Here is an 18,021-nt window from a genome sequence, read left to right on the forward strand (position 1 = left end):
GGAAAAAATCCTAATCCTATTTAAGCCCTACTATCTACTTCTTCACACCACCAACACCATGCACAGTCAGTCACAGACACTGAAGAACACAATCCTTTTTTCCCATTCTCCCCCCATTACACTGTGACTTTAGACAATACATCAGCCACACTTGGACAGGATTGGCTCCCCCCCCCACTTTTAAATCTGTACTGCCGATGCGTGTGTGTGTGTGAACAAAAATTCAAGGTGGTACTAATGGTGGTGGTGATGATGCTACATTGCTACTGTCAAACTAATTCAAGAATAGCGAACAGCGAAAGGGAGGGAAATCATTAAGCAGCATATTAGTTAGCCCGAGGCAAGAGACAGACTTAAAGGCAATTATCTGCCTCATCAATATGTAAATAGGAAAAAAAAGTGGAACACTGTGATTGTTGACAAAAATATTTACATTAACAATTATGCAATTTTCCCCGTCACTACTCCCCCCTTCCATGATCAAATCACCAAAAAAACCCACAGCAGATCAAATCAGCAAGTACCAGAGCAAGCAGGAACAAAAAAAGGGTGGATCAGGAGTGAACAACAATCCAAATACAAGTGGAGCAGCAGGGCCGGTTCTAAAGGGCAGCCAGGCGGGGCACTGGCCCAAGGGCCCCTGGAGCTACAGAGGGCCCCTCAGCGGCCCTTTTGCTCCCCTTCCAAACAAAACAAGACACTGGACTACTTGGAATATGGCAATACTACATTGGCAGATTTGGATAGGTTCATAGTTAAGGATTGGTGGTATGCTAGATAGTGTGGGAGTTGCAGTAACAGAATTCGGGCACAAGCCAGCAAAACAAATACTGTGGATGTTGCAAATTAGATGAAGACTGTTTTGAAACCATGGCTGGGACATCTGAGAGGAGTGAATGAATTCACTTGCCCAAGCTGCACAGTCCTGCATGCCATACATCAGGTTTGCAGACTGGAGCGTGTGAAAGAAGCATGAACTCCTCCAGCAAACATTCTACCCATTTAGCCAGAACAATAAATCACTTACCTTCATGAGGCACTAAAATTCTCATCCACATGCTGGGTTGGTACGATGGGAGAGATACAAATCAAAGTTTAGTGCTATGCTACTTAGAAAAAAGTTTGCTATCTGCAATTTCAGCTCCACAATCGTGAATGTCTATGTTACTAACTGTCAAAGACAATTTCAAGGCAGAGTATGTGCAACTGTGAAGCCGCTTATCTTTTACAAAAAAAATAATAAAACACGTTTCATTGCTGTAACCATTTCATTTGCAATTCGTTTTTTTTTCTTGGTAGTAATAGCATACTTGAAAAATAGTATCATTGCACTCTGGTGTGCTTACAATCCAGTGTTTGACAACAAACAATTTGCTGAGTCATGGATGTTTATTTCTAAATCTCAAACACAAGAAATAGTGGGGGGGAAATGATTTTCCTGCTGCTCCCCTGCTGTAATTTTAGTCCTCTTTTGTTATGAAATGCTGGGGGGGGGCATTTGGGAGACCTTCGAATTCTAAGATCAGCTACAAAATGTTATACAATTAAGATGCGTCAGTATTTTAATTAGAAATAAATGAATTTTTTGCAAGAGAATTCCACTGAGTAATGCACTGTACCAGATGTATATTTTATGAGAGGATCCAAAAGATTCCAGAATACCTTTTGAAATCCATTGCTTTCAGCTGGTAAGTCTGGCTGTGCCAGACCTGTCCCTTTTGTAACCTTTAGACCTGTGTGTGTTCTTATTGTCAAAAGGGCTTCTTTTTTGTCTTCAGTTCAGATGCTGTGGAGTGTCAAACTTCACTGACTGGTTTGAAGTGTACAATACCACACGGGTGCCTGATTCATGCTGCTTGGAATTCAGTGAGAATTGTGGTCTTCATTCCCCAGGGACCTGGTGGAAAGCTGTGAGTAGATGTCAAAACTTAATTCTGATGACCTAGTGTCGTATAGGCTTCGCTGGAGAAAATAAAGTAATAGTCTTGCAGCGTTACTAGATGCTGATGTTGCATGATCTAGCATCTTTCAAAAAGACTGCAATGGCACATTCATCATAAATTTGTATGATTGTATTACAGACAACCAACAGAAGAAGCCTTTGCTGACAAGATATAAAATAAGCAGTTCTCTTTTGAAGCACAAATGCAGAAAGGGATTGAGCTAAGGCTGGGGCATGTGGTTAATGTGAAATTTCTGTTCCTGTCCATCATGACTTCTCCATCATTTCTCCAGTCTCGTCTGTAATAACAATGAATCCTTCAAATGGCTAGAGCAGTCTTCCCCAATATACTCTCCAGATGTTGTTGAACTCTTGACTCCCATCAGTCCCAGCCAGCATGGTCAATAGTCAGGGATCATGTAATCTGCTGCAAAATTCACCACAGCAGATTAATATTCTATTAGAGGAGTGAGCACAAGGCTCTGCCATAACTATCTCAAAAACCTGGAAAATTATTCTTTATGTAATGTTAAGCATAATCTCCTTCAGGTTAGATTTATGCCTTGAAAGAAGTATCTGCAGTGATTCCACTCCCAGCTGTTCACAAGTATTGCAGCCCCTGGTTTTTGGTTTGGTGGCCATTTTCTTCCATTTGTTTCATTCCTCCTCAAGAGGAGAAATGATCACATACTGGATATGATAATGCAACATAGCTAGTCAGATAAATTTGACTGCTGATACAGTGAAAGGCAAATGAAGCCCCGTAGAGTTAGGACAGTGCTTCCTGTCCTGAACACGTGATCCCAGCCAACTGAGGATGACACACAGGATCAGTTTCTCAGCCTTTTGCAACAATCCCTGAAAAAATAATTAAAAGGGGGTTGCATCCCTTTTAATTCTGGCTCAGGTATGTAATGAAATTTTCCTCCTTCCCCATTTCAGATTAGCATTCATTTGAAGTGGAAACACACAACTTCAGAACATCTTTAAAAGTCACAATATAATAGCTATTCTAGTACAATGCAAATACAGCCAGAAGCAGATGTTGCACAGTGGGCCCTAGCTGAGCTTCTTCCAAATGTTCCACTCTCTCAAAGGGTCTGCTGACATGTTACAGACACAACTGGAAACTGCTCTGTATGATGGTGGTTGGTATCAATGCTTGTGTATAATAGCTTACCCCATGTTTGGATTGATTACTTTCACTTCTCTGCAAACCGTTCTTTTCAGATAATAGGGCTAGCCTGAGAAAAATTATCCCAACTGTATTGGGAGCTACTTCACACAAGTGGGTTATTATACAACGACGATGTCTATAATGTATAACATCCACAATGTTGGAGGCCATGACACACAGACCATGCACAAATGTCTCATGCTCTAAAGTCATGTCTCTGCGTTGCTACTTCTGGAGACTGCATGCTCAACCCATGCCAATCCCATACCCCGTCCCCACAGCTGAGGACCATTGCAGAACTAATTCTGGTGGTCTAGTCAGCACATGCAGGTTTCCATCTTGGGTGTGGGCTGTCCTATAAGAAAACATGCATGCACACACTTTTCTTGAAAATATTTATGCAGGGTCATTGTAAACATTATTGCACCCAACTGAGAGTATAGGTGCTTCACATGTCCTGAGAGCGGATAGAGTGTTGGAAGGACCAGGTCAAAAACCTATGCTCAGCCAAGAAGCTCACTGGATGACCTTAAGCTAGTGTCTTCCACAGTTTATGTCACAGGATTTCCCCCCCCAAGGATCAAAGGAAAGCCAGCTGTTACAAAAAGGACAGTTGACTATTTTCTTTATGTGTTGGCTCAACAGATCATACTAGGAGACTATCAGTGCTCAGGTTTGATATATCAACAACAGGGCCAGCATATCACCAAATGTAATTCACTAATAAGCAAAAAAACCTTGCGGTTTAAGAATGTACCTATAACCAACAGACATTTCTATCAAACTTTAAAAAGCAGGGAAATTGGGCAGCTATAGTGAATGCACCAGGGGAGCAGGAGACCTGATCTCCTCTCTGAGACGTTGTACTGCCCTACAAATTTGTAAAAATGCAAACACAATTTGGGTTGGTCTTTCACAGTCCAATCCACTTCCTGTGTAGCTTGGAATAATTTGGTAACATGGGGATGGGGGAGGGAAGGGGGGGATGAAGGAAGGGGGAGGGAAGGGACAAGAAGGAGGGGATAGGAGGGAGGAGGGGAGGACAGGTGTGATTATTTGCATGCTTTTTGAATTCAGTGGGATTTACTCCTGTGCAGTCATGCCTAGCTTAGGTGAAATTGACCTGGGGGAGGGGCGGGGGAAGGGGGGATATTGGATGGGTGGGCAGAGGGGAAGCCCCCTTCCTTTCCAAAAGGAAAACATTTTGAACAGTATAATACTTTTTCAGGGTTTCCCCCACCTTTTTATTCTACATGTACCCTCCCACCCAAAATTAAACCAAAGCTGTCGCTGGCCACATCTACACCAGACTTTTGTTTCACTTCAGGCAGTCACGGCTTCTTCCAAAGGATCCTGGGAAGTGTAGTTAGTGAAGGATGCTGAGAGTTGCTAAGAGATGCCCTGTTCCACTCACAGAGCTTCAATCAGAGTGGCTGACTGTTCAACCACTCTGGCCACTGGAGCTCTGTCAGGGGAATAGGAGTCTCCTCTCAGCACCTTTCACAAACTACACTTCCGAGGATTCTCTGGAGGAAGCCATGACTGTCTCACATGAAATCAAAGTCTGGTGTGGGTATGGCCCCCTGATTAGGCAAGCCCAGCTGCTGTGAATCTGGCTTTTAGAACACTGACAATTGGCTCTTACTGAGCATGCCTGACATTATCATTCAGTTCAATGCAAAATTTATTAAAGTAATTAAAAATCAGCCAGGCATTTTTTTAACTTTTAAACTGCAGAAGATGAAGGTCAGAGTATGGAGCAAGGTCAGTAATAGGATTACAGGTACTCTGTGGCTGATTTTTAATGAATTCCAACAAATTATGAGAACTCTTGACAGAAAAAAGTCGAAAAGGGGTCTGGGTTTTTTTCTCTCTCTCTTTTTAGACTTTGAACTTTCAATTCTCTCTGACTGTTTTGTGTATCACCATTAAAATTTAGAGGGTTGTTAAGCAAGCGTTTCTGAGTTCAGGACTGTAGTTTTGTAAGGTTTTGTTTTGAAATGAACTTATGGGAAGGATCAGAATGACACGGGGGTATTTTCAATTTAACTTTGCGGAATGCAAAAAATCCATGCTGACTGTAATATACAGCTACTCTTGTGGCTGTATGTTATATCTCCATTGTGCAGATGCTACAAAGGCAATGCAAGCTGCTATATCAATGAAAAAGTTTTGGTTTGTACAGTAATTGGCCTATAGTTGCATTTTCACATCCCTGCATTGCACCTGTGCTTGTAGGAAGGTTTACTGTTGAATTTTGAAAGGAAGATACTGACTCTTACTAGATAGAAGGGGGACGGAGAGAACTTCTTTTTTATTATTGCATCTTGCACACAGCATTCATCCACTTGCTCTTCAGCTGTACAGAGTTTGAGCCCTTAACACCATACTTCATTGCAAGCTAGCCCCAAGAGACATTCTTCACCGTCACTGGAATGCTGAAATTGACACCTTGAGATCACTGTTTGATTTTACTTGTCATTTCTTCTTGTGCCTTTTGACTCCCCACGCACCAAAAGCTCATGTTCCTGGGTAAATAAGTATTCTCATTGTATTTCTCTCTCTCTCTTTTAAAGCCTTGTTATGAAACAGTGAAAATATGGCTCCAGGAAAACCTGTTAGCAGTGGGAATTTTTGGATTGTGTACAGCTTTGGTTCAGGTATAATTTTAACTTATTGCCAGAGTGCTTTCTGTTCCGTTATTGCATACCAGTGCAGTGAAGGGTTCAAACGTATATGAGCTTTTCTTTCTCTCTCAGAAATATTTAATCTGATATTAGATGTCAGAACCATAAGAGGACTTTCCTAGCAAAATTTACATGCAATTATATATGTATGAGTGAGTGTGATACATATATCTTCAACTGCTGGCCACCAGCAAAATGGGATGCAAATTTTGGTGATTTCCCTCTCCCTGCTGCAGCCCTCCGCCCTTCCCAAAATCCTTTCCTGAGGCTTGGGGGATGCATGGTGCAGAACTGTGCCTCTTGGGTCTGTGCTTAATATCTAAGCATAGATCACAGGCACCTGGAAAGGAAAAACCTACTTGTGAGCAGGGCTGGCAAGCAAAGTGCCAGGAGCCACACTTCAGCTTCTCTTCCATGTATTTGCAAACATTAGTCCTACTCATAGAGGGCAAAGGACTTATCCAGCCCTTAACCCTGCAATGTTACATGCAGTTTGTTTGTTTAGATCCCACTAAAAGCAGCTTTGGGAAAGTTCTGCACACGCTCTACAGTTCCCATTCATGTCAGTGGTGGTGCAGGAGAATTTCGCAGCAGCTTGTGCTCCATCTAGGTTACCACATCATAGTATTATGTACATGAGGGGCCGACGGCCTACTTCATCAGATGCATGATTCTTGCGCCATAAAAAAAGACGTTTAAGGTCCCACAGCCTTTCCCCCCCCTCATTCATCCCAATATTTTAGTTTAATTTGCTTACAAGCAACTGTTCTGAAGAGCACAAATTTTAATATAATCTCATCCCCTACTTGACATTAAAATGCCTAGGATAGGGTGAGGAACCTGTGCCCTCCAGATGATGTTGGGCTACAAAACTCCCAGCATTCCTGGCCCATTGACTGTGCTGGCTAGGACTAATGAACTAGACTCGATCATCATCTGGAGGGTTATAGGTGCCTTAGGACAGGAATGCCCTCTTAAAAGAATAATCTATACATGAATGGTAAAGAAACTCTTCGTTGTAGCTCTTTGGAATTGTTCATGTAGCCGTAAACTAAGCAGACTCTGGAAATTGTGCAATATGATTTTGTTTGGCGTTTACATATTTAGCAGCCTTGGACGCTTCTTTTAAATTACTATGGTGTACGCTCTGTGTTAAATACATTATCCACCCAGAGTCAATAGAAAAGGATTCAGATTGAAATATAGATAATAAACCATGCTTGAGTTGTGTGTGAAGGGGAGCCTCACCATCAGCCTCTGGTTGAAATGGACGAGGAAGTGTGCTGCCTTGGAGGGTGGAGGGAAGAGAGCGACCCACTTTTGCTGCTAGACTGTCCTTCATGTTCTTGAACGGACAGATGGGCTTGTGTTCAAGGTGCAGAGCTGGCCAGGCAGGAATCTCCCCCAAATTGTTTTTTTTTAAAAAGTGTTTTTAAATTTGTGTATTTATTTTTAATGTTTTTAATTGTTGTAAACCGCCCAGAGAGCTTCGGCTATGGGGCGGTATACAAATGTAATAAATAATAATAATAATAATGTAATCTTAACTATGCTTTTTCTTCCTATAGATTCTCGGACTTACATTTGCAATGACCATGTATTGTCAGGTTGTCAAGGCAGATACCTACTGTGCATAGAAATAATATTCTGTGTCTGGCAGCCGTGGCTTACCTCTCCACAAGATGAAAGAGGACTCTTCTTCATGCTCCGTCATATTTTTTTTCTATGTAAAATAAACTGTGTATAATCTTCCTTGGAAATTTTGTGAATCAACTTAGTTTGTCACCATTATATAAAAGGAACTCAGACTTGTTTGGACAAAAGAAAATAGTCTCAAAGTAACAAGAAAGCTAAGAAAGAAAGAAAAAATGCTCCCTTTTGCACAGACTGTGGCAAGTGTGAAGAGGCTGCTTATTTTATTTTCCTGGCAGCTGTTGGCAGATAGAAGTTTTCCAGCATGGTGAATCCTCAGCAAATTCCTGGAAATATAGAGAATCAAGTTATATGTCAACATGAGTGTAGAGGATGTGGAGTCACTTGGAAGTTTTGTTTAACTGCAATTTGTCTTTATAGACAGCCAGTGTGTTGGATCACGGGACACACTTCTGAACTCAACATTTTACCATGGAGTAAGACGCCTTCAGGAAAGTTTCTATTTAAAGAAGTTGTTTCAGTCTCATGCTCTCTGAATCTGTTCAGATATGCAAAAGGGTCTTACCGTGGCCTAAGTGTAGGTCCGTAAGCGGAAATTGGGTTGTTTTGCAGACTAAATCCGTAACAGCACACAAATGGTAATGTGTAGTAATTTATACAACGTATATATATTCATCAGCCAAGCATTCTAGAGAAAAGTAGTCTAGCAGGTGCCTATAAAAGTAGGGGGGAAAGGGTTCTCTCCTATATTCAGTGGGACCATGCATTTATTCAAAAGCAATTAGTGGGATATTATTTCTTGGAGGAGATATTTGGCCATTGGGAAACACTTCAGAGAAATCTTCAGCAAAGAGGAAGCAAGTCATTGTCTTTCTATCATTGCCCTCTGGGTTTCTTTTAAATGCCATTCTGGTTTCAACTTATTTTGTCTCACTCTTTTCCATGCTTGAAGTCCCATGAAGAGCTGTCAGCTGTTTGTCACTAATGTGCCATTTCATTAATTTGCTCCCTTAAAATTTCATCATCAGCTAGGATGTTTACCTTCTTGAGTTGGTTTTTTGAGCTTATAACCGCTGTTAAAAGAACTAAATCAAATAATCTCTAGATCGAGAAAGTAAGTTTGCACATATTTTCCACTAACCAAGGTGGCCCTATTGATGGTTTGGATGTTGCAAAAGAAAAAGATGAAATTTTACATAGGCACATCTCTATAAGCTTTTGTCTGTTAAAGGTATAGGTTAGCAGATACACTAAAGTAATCTATGCTATTTTGCAGAATATTCTCTCTGCTCACCACTAAACACCCAGACCCAGGTGCTCATGTGGCATGTTGGGTCAGCTCTATGCTGAGAAACTGCATTGTGTGACATTTTTGTGAGCAAAAATAGCAGTGTTAATTCTGCTCATCACTAATAAGACTAAATTAACATGTAACACAAAGTTTTTAGTATGTAAGCAAGCATCAAGAGAAACAATGTGCTGGTGTGAGCATGCTCTAACCCAGTTTGTTAGTTCACACCATGTATGCTCTGGTTACACAATAAATGGACTATGAGGCCAGCTTGCAAGCCCTATTTTTACACCTGGAATTCCCCTTCCTGATTGACTCCCCCTTGAAGAATTGAGGGGTATTAATATGGCCTTCCATTCTTCCCACCTTCTTATACAGCTGCTCACTGGTGCTATTCTGTCTCTAATGGGGGCTATGAACATGCAGCTGTAGATTGGAGCATATAGGACTATGCAAATTAATTTCCCCTATCTATAAATCTGGAAGATGTCATCAGTTAGATTAAGTTCAAATGGTATTCATAGATTATTTTTCTCATTCGAGTGACTCTTTGTGTACAGAGAGTCACTCAGTATAAAGTTAACATAAAATAAACTGTTAAATAGTCCACTGTGCGCTTAACACTGACAACTTTCTTTAGAGCTTATAGAACACAAGAACAGATGTCTGGAAAAGGGTGAGCGGGGCACACAACCAACACGGTTCCCATGCCAGAATAAACTGCTTCTCCTCTACTCCCACAAGGAACAACCAACCTGCTGCTTGCAGCAGGTACAGCTGTGCACAAGGACCATTGATAAGAGATGCTAGGTCAGCTCTGCTAGAAAGGTACATTTTGCAGAAAGGAAAAAGAGGCAAAACAGTTCAGCTATTTGATACACCTCCCCAGAGTAGGCATTCTAATGACAAATATATCAAGTATGTGTAGAGCGCAGAAGTTAAAGCAGAATATGCAAATATTTTTCAAGAGCCTGCTGTATTCCAATTTAACTATCATGGTTTTCCCCAAAGAATTGAAAGGAATTGTAATTTGGTGAATGAACTTAACATTGTCTTAGAAATCCCTAACATGCCCTTCCTCCAAATCTAGACTTCTCGTGAGTCCCTGAGGACAAGGCAATAATTATTAAAAGAGTTTAAATCTGTAGCATAGCCAACAGGAAAGGTCCTTAGCTCAGTGACAGAAGGCATGGTTTTCATGCAAAAGGCCCCAGGTTCAATCCATGGCATCTCCAGGTAGGGCTGGGAAAGATCCCTTTTTGAAATCCTAGAGAGCCACTGTCAGTCAGTGTAGACAATACTGAGCTAGCTGGACCAATGGTCTAAGAAAGCATCCTATGTTCCTAAGACTTGGTTGCTACAGAAGACTGAGGGACGCAGTCCCTGCTAACTGTAAATTGCTTCAACACAGAAAGAATGCTAATGGAGAACTGGGAGAGGAAATGTGAAGATCTGGCAACATAATGGCCATGTTGAGAGAGTCTTGAACGTTCTTCTCTTGTACATCTAAGCGCTATTGCTGACACCACAGCTAGGATATAGCAAAATAAAACATGAATTATAGGAGTGGCTCTGAACTTGGCCCAATAGACGTCCACAATTTAAAAGTTTTTGCATCAAAGTAGGACATATCTCCTAAGTGAACAAGGAGCCAGAAGCAAGTTAAGAAGTGCTCACAGTTATAGGAAACAGATTCTATAATAAAAACTAGTAACCATTTTTCCCTGTGCATCTTAAATCTTTCTCACTACCCCTTGTCCTTACTATAACTTGTGTGAGCTTTGAATAATTAAGGCCTCAAGCAACAGCATCTATTTCTGTCTTTCTATGGAATTTGCTTCCTTCCCTCCCCCCCCTTCGCACCTTTTTTCTTATAGATGAGGAGATTGAAACTTGGAGTTCCATTGCTGGTAGTTGCTGTCATGGTTCATTACCACTGTTGTATTGACCAGCATTCCTATTGATAGCTTGTGGATTCGCAGAATAATGGAGTGATGGAACACATTAATAAAACATTGGTTCTAAAAAGATTAAAGACAGATAAAATCTATTTATGGAGGTCCCCATCAGCAAAAGTTAACACAGAAGTCCGGCAGGCTCAGCAAATAAAAACATAGAAGTTGTGGATCTCAGTTAATCATTTTATAATGTTGTCTCCAAAAAGGAGGGAGCTAGTATTGCCAAAAAAAGTTACATGTTAATGCTCTTTCTGGAAACTGCAGATCCACTGAATGGATGCTGTAGTACTAGTGGACTGTTTGGAAATTTAGATGAACAGCCCTGTTGTTCTTCCACTGAATTCCTGCCATCCATCACAGAGGTGTAGGGATTGCCATTTCTCTACCAGCAACAAGTCATGTAAACTGTGCAATACCCAGAGGGCTACCCTTAAGCAGTAGCAATCTGTTAGCAAAGAGCATTATCTTGTCCAGAGTGGATTCTCATGCTTCTTGGTTTATGGTTCAAAGGGGGCTTATGGTCCTGCTAGGCATTATGGAACAGACAGAGAAGTCAAAATGATGAATGCACATATCTTTGCCATACTGTGTGCCTATTGTGTGTAACTAATAGACTTTTTCCAAAGATGCTAAAGAGAGGTTGACCACATTGGTGACATTATTTAATTAGAAGCAGCTCTCTGAGCACAACACTGCCAACCTTGGTGCTAAGGCAAATACTGGCTGCATGTAGCCTAGAAACTGACACAATTAGAAAAAAAAGGTGCTCATTCAACAACAGTCACCAAAGCTAGGAAACTAGATCTAACCTACAGGTTACACACACACTGCAACAAACTCTTGCTGTATTATCTCATCCACTGTGTCCCATTAACCTGCCACTCGTCCTCCACTTAACTCCTCCAGTTTTTTTTTTAGATGAGGAAAATAATTTCATTCCTGAACAAACCATTCCCTTGCTGATGAATCCACAATAAGCAACACACTCAGTTTGTAACAACTCCTTCCTGTACACATGTCCCACTCAACTAGTTTGTTAGTAACACACACATTCAGAGCAGCATGTAAGAAGCCAGTGCAGTTGTTTGCTTTTGATATACAACATGACCAAAGTCAGTGAAGGTCCAGGTGTTGAGCCTGCCCCTTGATATATAGGTTTGAGTCCTTGGTGCTTAGTTTCTGGTCCATGGCGCTAGAGCTTAATCGTAACCCTGTTGAAGTAAACACAAATTAGGATGTGGGTTTACATTTCCGTCTAGCATTTGTTGAGACAGTGTTGTCTTGTGTCTGCTATGAATATAACTGATGCAATGTGTGCTTTAAATATACTGTAAAATAACTATTGATAGCTGCCCAGTTTTGTTAACTGTTGGAAGGGGACGAGAAGGATTATTCAGCTCCCTACCACACAGAGTTAATGACAGATTACTGATCTACAACTACACCCTATGACTCTTGCTTTAACTTTCTTTTAGTTCTATTGCTGTTTGGCCACAATATTTGCACAGAATAGCAACAAAGTGAATTTGCCATAGATGCTATGGGCAGATACGCACCTTATAAACAGGAAAAGGCTTCTTTGGAAGATTGTGCAATGTTGTCTCAGAGGTTCTCAGGCGGAGGCTTGTAGAGTAAAAGCTTTTATATATAATGGGATAGGTTCCTGCATGTGAAAAACATACTGCTGTAATCTTCACTTCATGGTTGTGCAATACCCATAGCACAAAGAGGAAGGGCAATAGTAGTGGAACTGAGTGTGTGTTAAGAGCTAAGGTTTACCCACACACTCACACACACAATGACATGCGGGCTGATTTTATGTGTTTTTATTCAGATAAACGTCCCATAGAACTCAGTGGAACTTGGTCTCAAGTAACTGTGCGCAAAGTTGTAGCCTTAGGCACTTTTGCACATTAAGTGAGACAGACCTAGGTTTGACACCTGAGTGTGTGCTTTTCCCCTATCTTAAAAAGAAAAGGGGAAAAATAGCAGAGAAACAGTAGGAAGGGAAGAGAAATAGGATCTGCTAACCCTTTCCTCTCTGGTCACTTTGCTTCTCTCAAAATTGTCACCCTCTCAGCTGCTCTTCTTCCCACAGGTGAAACTGTGGATTTTCCATTATAAAAGGAAAAAGCAGCTTGAGGAATACCCCTCCCCCTGCTATTCTTCCATCAACTCATAGCCTCCCAAGGCTATTTTGCTGCTGCTGCTTCCTTTAAATAAAAAGGCAGGCAAAAGCAGCATCTGATTCCAGATCACATCCAGTTTAGCCCAGAGAATTACAGCAGCCCTGCCTTATAGAGTGTATACTAATCCAATATACATGTTTGCAAACAAGGTTGTCACATTCCCATTGCAGTATACAGTGGGGCCCCGCTTTACAGCGTTCCGCTAATACAGCAGTTGTGAATTGTAGAAAGGCCTCGCTTTACAGCGCTTGTTCCGCTTTTATGGCATTTTTTTGCAGCCAGGCGCCATTTTGGTCAATGTAAGTCAATGGGATCCGCTTTACAGCGGTTTTAGCTTTACAGTGGGGGTCCGGAACGTAACCCGCTGTATGAGCAGGGCCCTTCTATACACCTGAAACAATGTGTGAAGAAGCCCAGAAATCACACCGATGTTGTGATTTCAGCTCCTTGACATCTACACCATATACTTTTGTAAATGTTGTGCTCTGTTTTGCAAAGCATTTTCAACTTATGTAGCTTTATTTCATTTCAGGTTCAATTTTGAATATAAATTCTTCTCAGTGTTACCTGTTCCTGTTCATTGTAGCTTTCCTTGGTTTCTTGGCTATTACAACAAAAAGGAATGGTATATTTTCATGCACCTCATAGGAAGAAAAAAAGCTATACGTTATTTTTTAAAACATTAAATATTCTTTAAAGTTTACAGTGAAATGTGTTTTGTATTCTTTAATATGTGTTTATAAAATGATACTATATACTGTCATATCTAAAATCACTTTGAAGTTTTATTTATGTGGAAAAAATACATGGCACATTTCTCTATTCATAAGTTTTAATTCCTATTTTTTGCATGCACAGGGATAGTGGGGGTGGGGGCTAGCAAAACTGGCATTGCTCTGTACAAGGACAGCACTTCATGATACACAATCGGTGATTCGATTTCATGACTATAAAAAACAAATCATGCAAACTTAGTTACTATTGCAGGAAGGAAAATGCACTGTCATGACCCTATTAAAAATTCATCAACACTCCATTAATAAAACTGTTTTATAACTCCCCTGCCCAGGCCCAGTGCTGGCATTGGTATGGCATAGTTGCCATATTTTAGATGCCTAGTTTCAACTGAAGAGCATAGTGATTTTAATAGGCTTTCTCATGGAATATTTCAGGAACCTAAAGATGCTGGCATTTTAAAGAATGTCATGCCTGCAAACCTATACACATAAAAAGATCAGTTTTAAAGATATAACCATCCAAGTAGAATGTAGCTCTGCAAAAAATAAAAATGACTGAACTTAGCAGATTTTATATATCAGCCTTTCCCAACCAGTGTGCCTCCAGATGTTGTTGGACCACAACTTCTATCAGCCTCAGCCAGCATTGCCATGGGAGTTGTAGTCCTGCAAGATCTGGAGAGCTAAAGGTTCTCCATCCTTGTTTTATTTATACACACACACACACAGAGTTTTATATATTATATATGAGCATTATTTGAGTGTACTAGATTTTCATTTCCTAAATACTGATCCAATAAATAAATAACGGTTTTCCACCTGGGGAACTCTACTCTGGGGAACACAAAAGGCCATTGATGGGGAGGAGGACCTCATATGTGAATGACCGAACAGATGATCAGCACTATTGGCTCTGATAAAGCTGGTCACTTTGGAAGGAAGGGTGGGAATGCAGGTCCCTGCATTGTTCTGCCCGTGATCACATGTCAGAGGAGACCATGCAAATCACCTGTTTGGCAAGAGACTTGGTTGTGCTCAGTCAAACATCTCTGACTCAAGGCCCACAACTGATTGGGTTTTCCACCCAAGCTTGTATTCAAGTGTACTCTTAAAAGTTCATTGTCACACCACCACAGAAAAAGTTGTAAACATACATAATTAGGTTGGGTATTGGTGGCAACATACCTGCTATGGTATGCAGACAAGAGTTTCCATTTCAAAGCAGCCTTACACTACTAGTGATAAAGAACACCAGTGATGTCTATGCTATGTCACAGGAACATAGGAAGCTGCTTAATGCTGAGTCAGGGTGGTAGTCCATCTCGCTCAGTACTGTCTGCTTTGATAGGCAACAGCTCCAGAGTGTCAGATGAGGAACATTGAACCTGGATTCTTCAGCATGCAAAGCAGATGTTTTGCTATTGAGTCATAGCCCTTCCCCTCACTTCGATTTACATCAGCAGTTTCCCTTCCCATAGACGTTCCACTGGTGGTAATGGTAACCAGGAACTAATTCTAGGTGGTGGGGGGAGGGGAGAGAATACTTGCCATTGTTTTAAACACAACAGGTAATTGAAAACAAGGATGTAAGAAATAAACAAGTTAAGCACTGATGCACACAGTGCGGCAGCCATGTATGTTTAACATGCAGTATTAACACAATGATCAAATTATTTTGACCAATACAATTATTACAGATATAAATAGGATGTGAACTGGAAAGTGATGAGATACAGAAGTCACACAGCCCATAAGTTCTGCTTTCTATTTTACAATTTTCACTTAAAGGAAAGTTCCTTCATGTTGCTTCCATGATCTCATTGGGAGTTTTAAGTTTTTAAAAAAATCTTATATAGGCAATGACCAGAAGCATTCACATACGATTTCTTTTTTTTTTTACAATAATTTTTATTCAAATTTTCATAAAACATACAAAACAAAATCATAAAACATTCAAAGACAAAAAACAAAACAAAAATGATTAAACAAAAAAATAAAATGTTGACTTCCCATTTGTCGCAGATCAAATCAGTTATAGGTCTACAATATATAACAATCCTGTCTCTTAAATTATATTATAAAATCACTTTCCTCCAGTAGTTATCTTAATTAATCATCAAATCTCATAAACATTACTTTATTCTTTCCACAAAAAGTCAAAGAGAGGTTTCAATTCTTTAAGAAATATATCTATCAATTTTTCTCCAAATAAACATGTCGATTAATCCATCTCGTTAATAATAATAATAATCTTATTGTCATAACCATAATCCAAATAAACATATCGATTAATCCATCTCATCAAAATCTGTTAAGTCCAATAATTTCAATAGCCATTATTCCATTATCCATATTAATTCCATCTTCCATCTTCAATAGTCCTGTTAAGTCCAGTAATTTCAGTGTCCAATCTTCCATTATCAGTATTCCATAATAATCTTGCTGTCATAGCCATAGTCATATAATAAGAGTCTGATGGGAATTTCCTCTATCCCAAATATTTTCTTGCCATCAATTCTGAATAAGTTGCTGAAATATTGTTGTAAAGTCATATCTCTGTTCTTCTTTTTTACAAAATGCACTGGCTCATCTCTTGAGAGTTTTTCCATTGTCACATGGCTGCAGTTAATTCCATAGATTTTCTCTATATCAAGCTCCATCACGTCATTCCAGTCCAGAAGATTATTCAAGCCATTGATAACTTTATCTCTAATATCTTCATTAATTTCTTCAGAGATAACGTTAAATTCCAAACAGTAGATTTTATTTCTAATATCCATAAACTCCAGATCTTTTTCCAATTCCACATTTGTTCCAATCTCCAAGGCTTGTGTCTTCCCTTTATTTTTTCTTCTCTCATCTCTGATCTCATTCTCCTCTCTCACAGGATCCCCTATTTCTTTAAGCTCCTGCGTCATTTTGCTCAGTTCAATTTTCAGCTCCTTACTGCCCTGTCGCAGGGTTTGTTTCGTTATCTCAATCTCATCCATTATTTTCTGAAACATAATTACTTCCAGATTCTCAGCCACTTTCTTGATTGCCATTTTTAAAACCACGAAAACAAAACAAAACAAAATTAAAGAAGAACCACTTCTTATTTCAGCAACAATTGGGTTAATATTCCAGGCTTGATGACATCACAGTATAAACAGAGCAGCCTGCCTTATCTCTCTATGTTCAAGAATACAAAACAAATTTAGTTCCCAGCATCAAAACAGTTAGTGGCGTCGTGAAGAAGCAGATTCGTCAAAATAAAATAGACCAAAAAGAGAATAGTCCCAGACAATGTAATGTTCCTCGGAATAGAAATCCCTCTTCTGTTTATATCTTTAGAATGCACTTCCAGGACAGCTTTTTGCAATAGAAACAGAGATAAGCTGTTAATTTCGTGAATAACAGAGAAGAGTTATAGCTCACCCAGAAGTTCTTTAAAGCTGATTCATTTGACAAATCTCTTTTTGCTGCAACAATTTAAACCAAGTAAAAAAAATAATAGAAAGAAGGGTGCTTGCCTGTTAGTCCGTTTTCTCTTTGAAGAAAAGATAAACGTATTGCATTAATCAGATAGCGCTTGTTCGGAAGTCCGTCCGGCATTGCTGGCTGGATCTTTTCTCATAAATTAATGAAATCCAGTCCTCCCAACAAAAACAGGCTTTTGAGGTTGATCTCTACGTTTCTCCCTGCCCGGGAGAAATTTCATCAGTCAAAAAAAAAAATGTTCTGACTGATTTATATCTGAATAAGCTTCTTTTGAGGCGGGAGCCCGTCTCAAAAGCAGGCACAAGCGAAGTCACCCTTCCCGGAAGCAGTCACCCTTCCCGGAAGCACATACGATTTCATGAAGACTGGCATAATGGGTCTGGTGCTGAGAATCAGCAGGGATATTCGTCTCTGACTGAATATTTGTTTCTATGACTGTATATAGAGTTTTCAATAAAGATCCACACAAGGAAATTTTATCTAATTGCATAGGGATTGCCTTACCATGTGACATATATTTGCTTAGAGTGTAAAATCAATTGATGGCTTTCATCAATGGATCATTGTTATTCAATGTGAGGCAGACCAATGGCACTGTTTATTTTGTTATTTTTAATGAGAGAGTCAACAAAAAGAAAGAAGATGAGACAGACAGACAGATATAGCAAAAAAAACGAAAGCAATTCCCATGTTACTAGCTAGATGGGTCCTTGGTCTGAAAAGGTTGAAGACTGTGTTAGAAAAATCCTTGCTAATGGGTGACATAAGCTACTGTAAGCTAGTCAACAGAGTTTCAGTCTGCAAGAATTTTTGGTACAATTCTGTAGAATCATTATGTTAAAGGAAGTATTTACTAGAACTGATTGTACATGTGATCTACATCTGATTGTACCTAGGTGGAATCCTT

At 39.9% G+C, this 18,021-nt stretch overlaps 1 protein-coding gene across 13 annotated transcripts in view; it reads left to right on the forward strand.

The window, feature by feature from the left end:
* Positions 1-15,722, forward strand: part of TSPAN4 (tetraspanin 4) — a 937,220-nt gene extending 921,498 nt beyond the window's left edge. For all 13 annotated transcript variants that reach the window (XM_061610067.1, XM_061610064.1, XM_061610063.1 and 10 more), the window contains 3 exons: positions 1,779-1,910; positions 5,696-5,779; positions 7,375-15,722. In XM_061610067.1, coding sequence (XP_061466051.1) covers positions 1,779-1,910; positions 5,696-5,779; positions 7,375-7,443 — 285 coding nt within the window. In that variant the 3' untranslated portion in view covers positions 7,444-15,722. The remainder of the gene's footprint in view (positions 1-1,778; positions 1,911-5,695; positions 5,780-7,374) is intronic.
* The last annotated feature ends 2,299 nt before the right edge of the window (positions 15,723-18,021 follow it).

Source organism: Rhineura floridana, chromosome 2 (genome assembly GCF_030035675.1).
Source record: "Rhineura floridana isolate rRhiFlo1 chromosome 2, rRhiFlo1.hap2, whole genome shotgun sequence".
Taxonomy (NCBI): domain Eukaryota; kingdom Metazoa; phylum Chordata; class Lepidosauria; order Squamata; family Rhineuridae; genus Rhineura; species Rhineura floridana.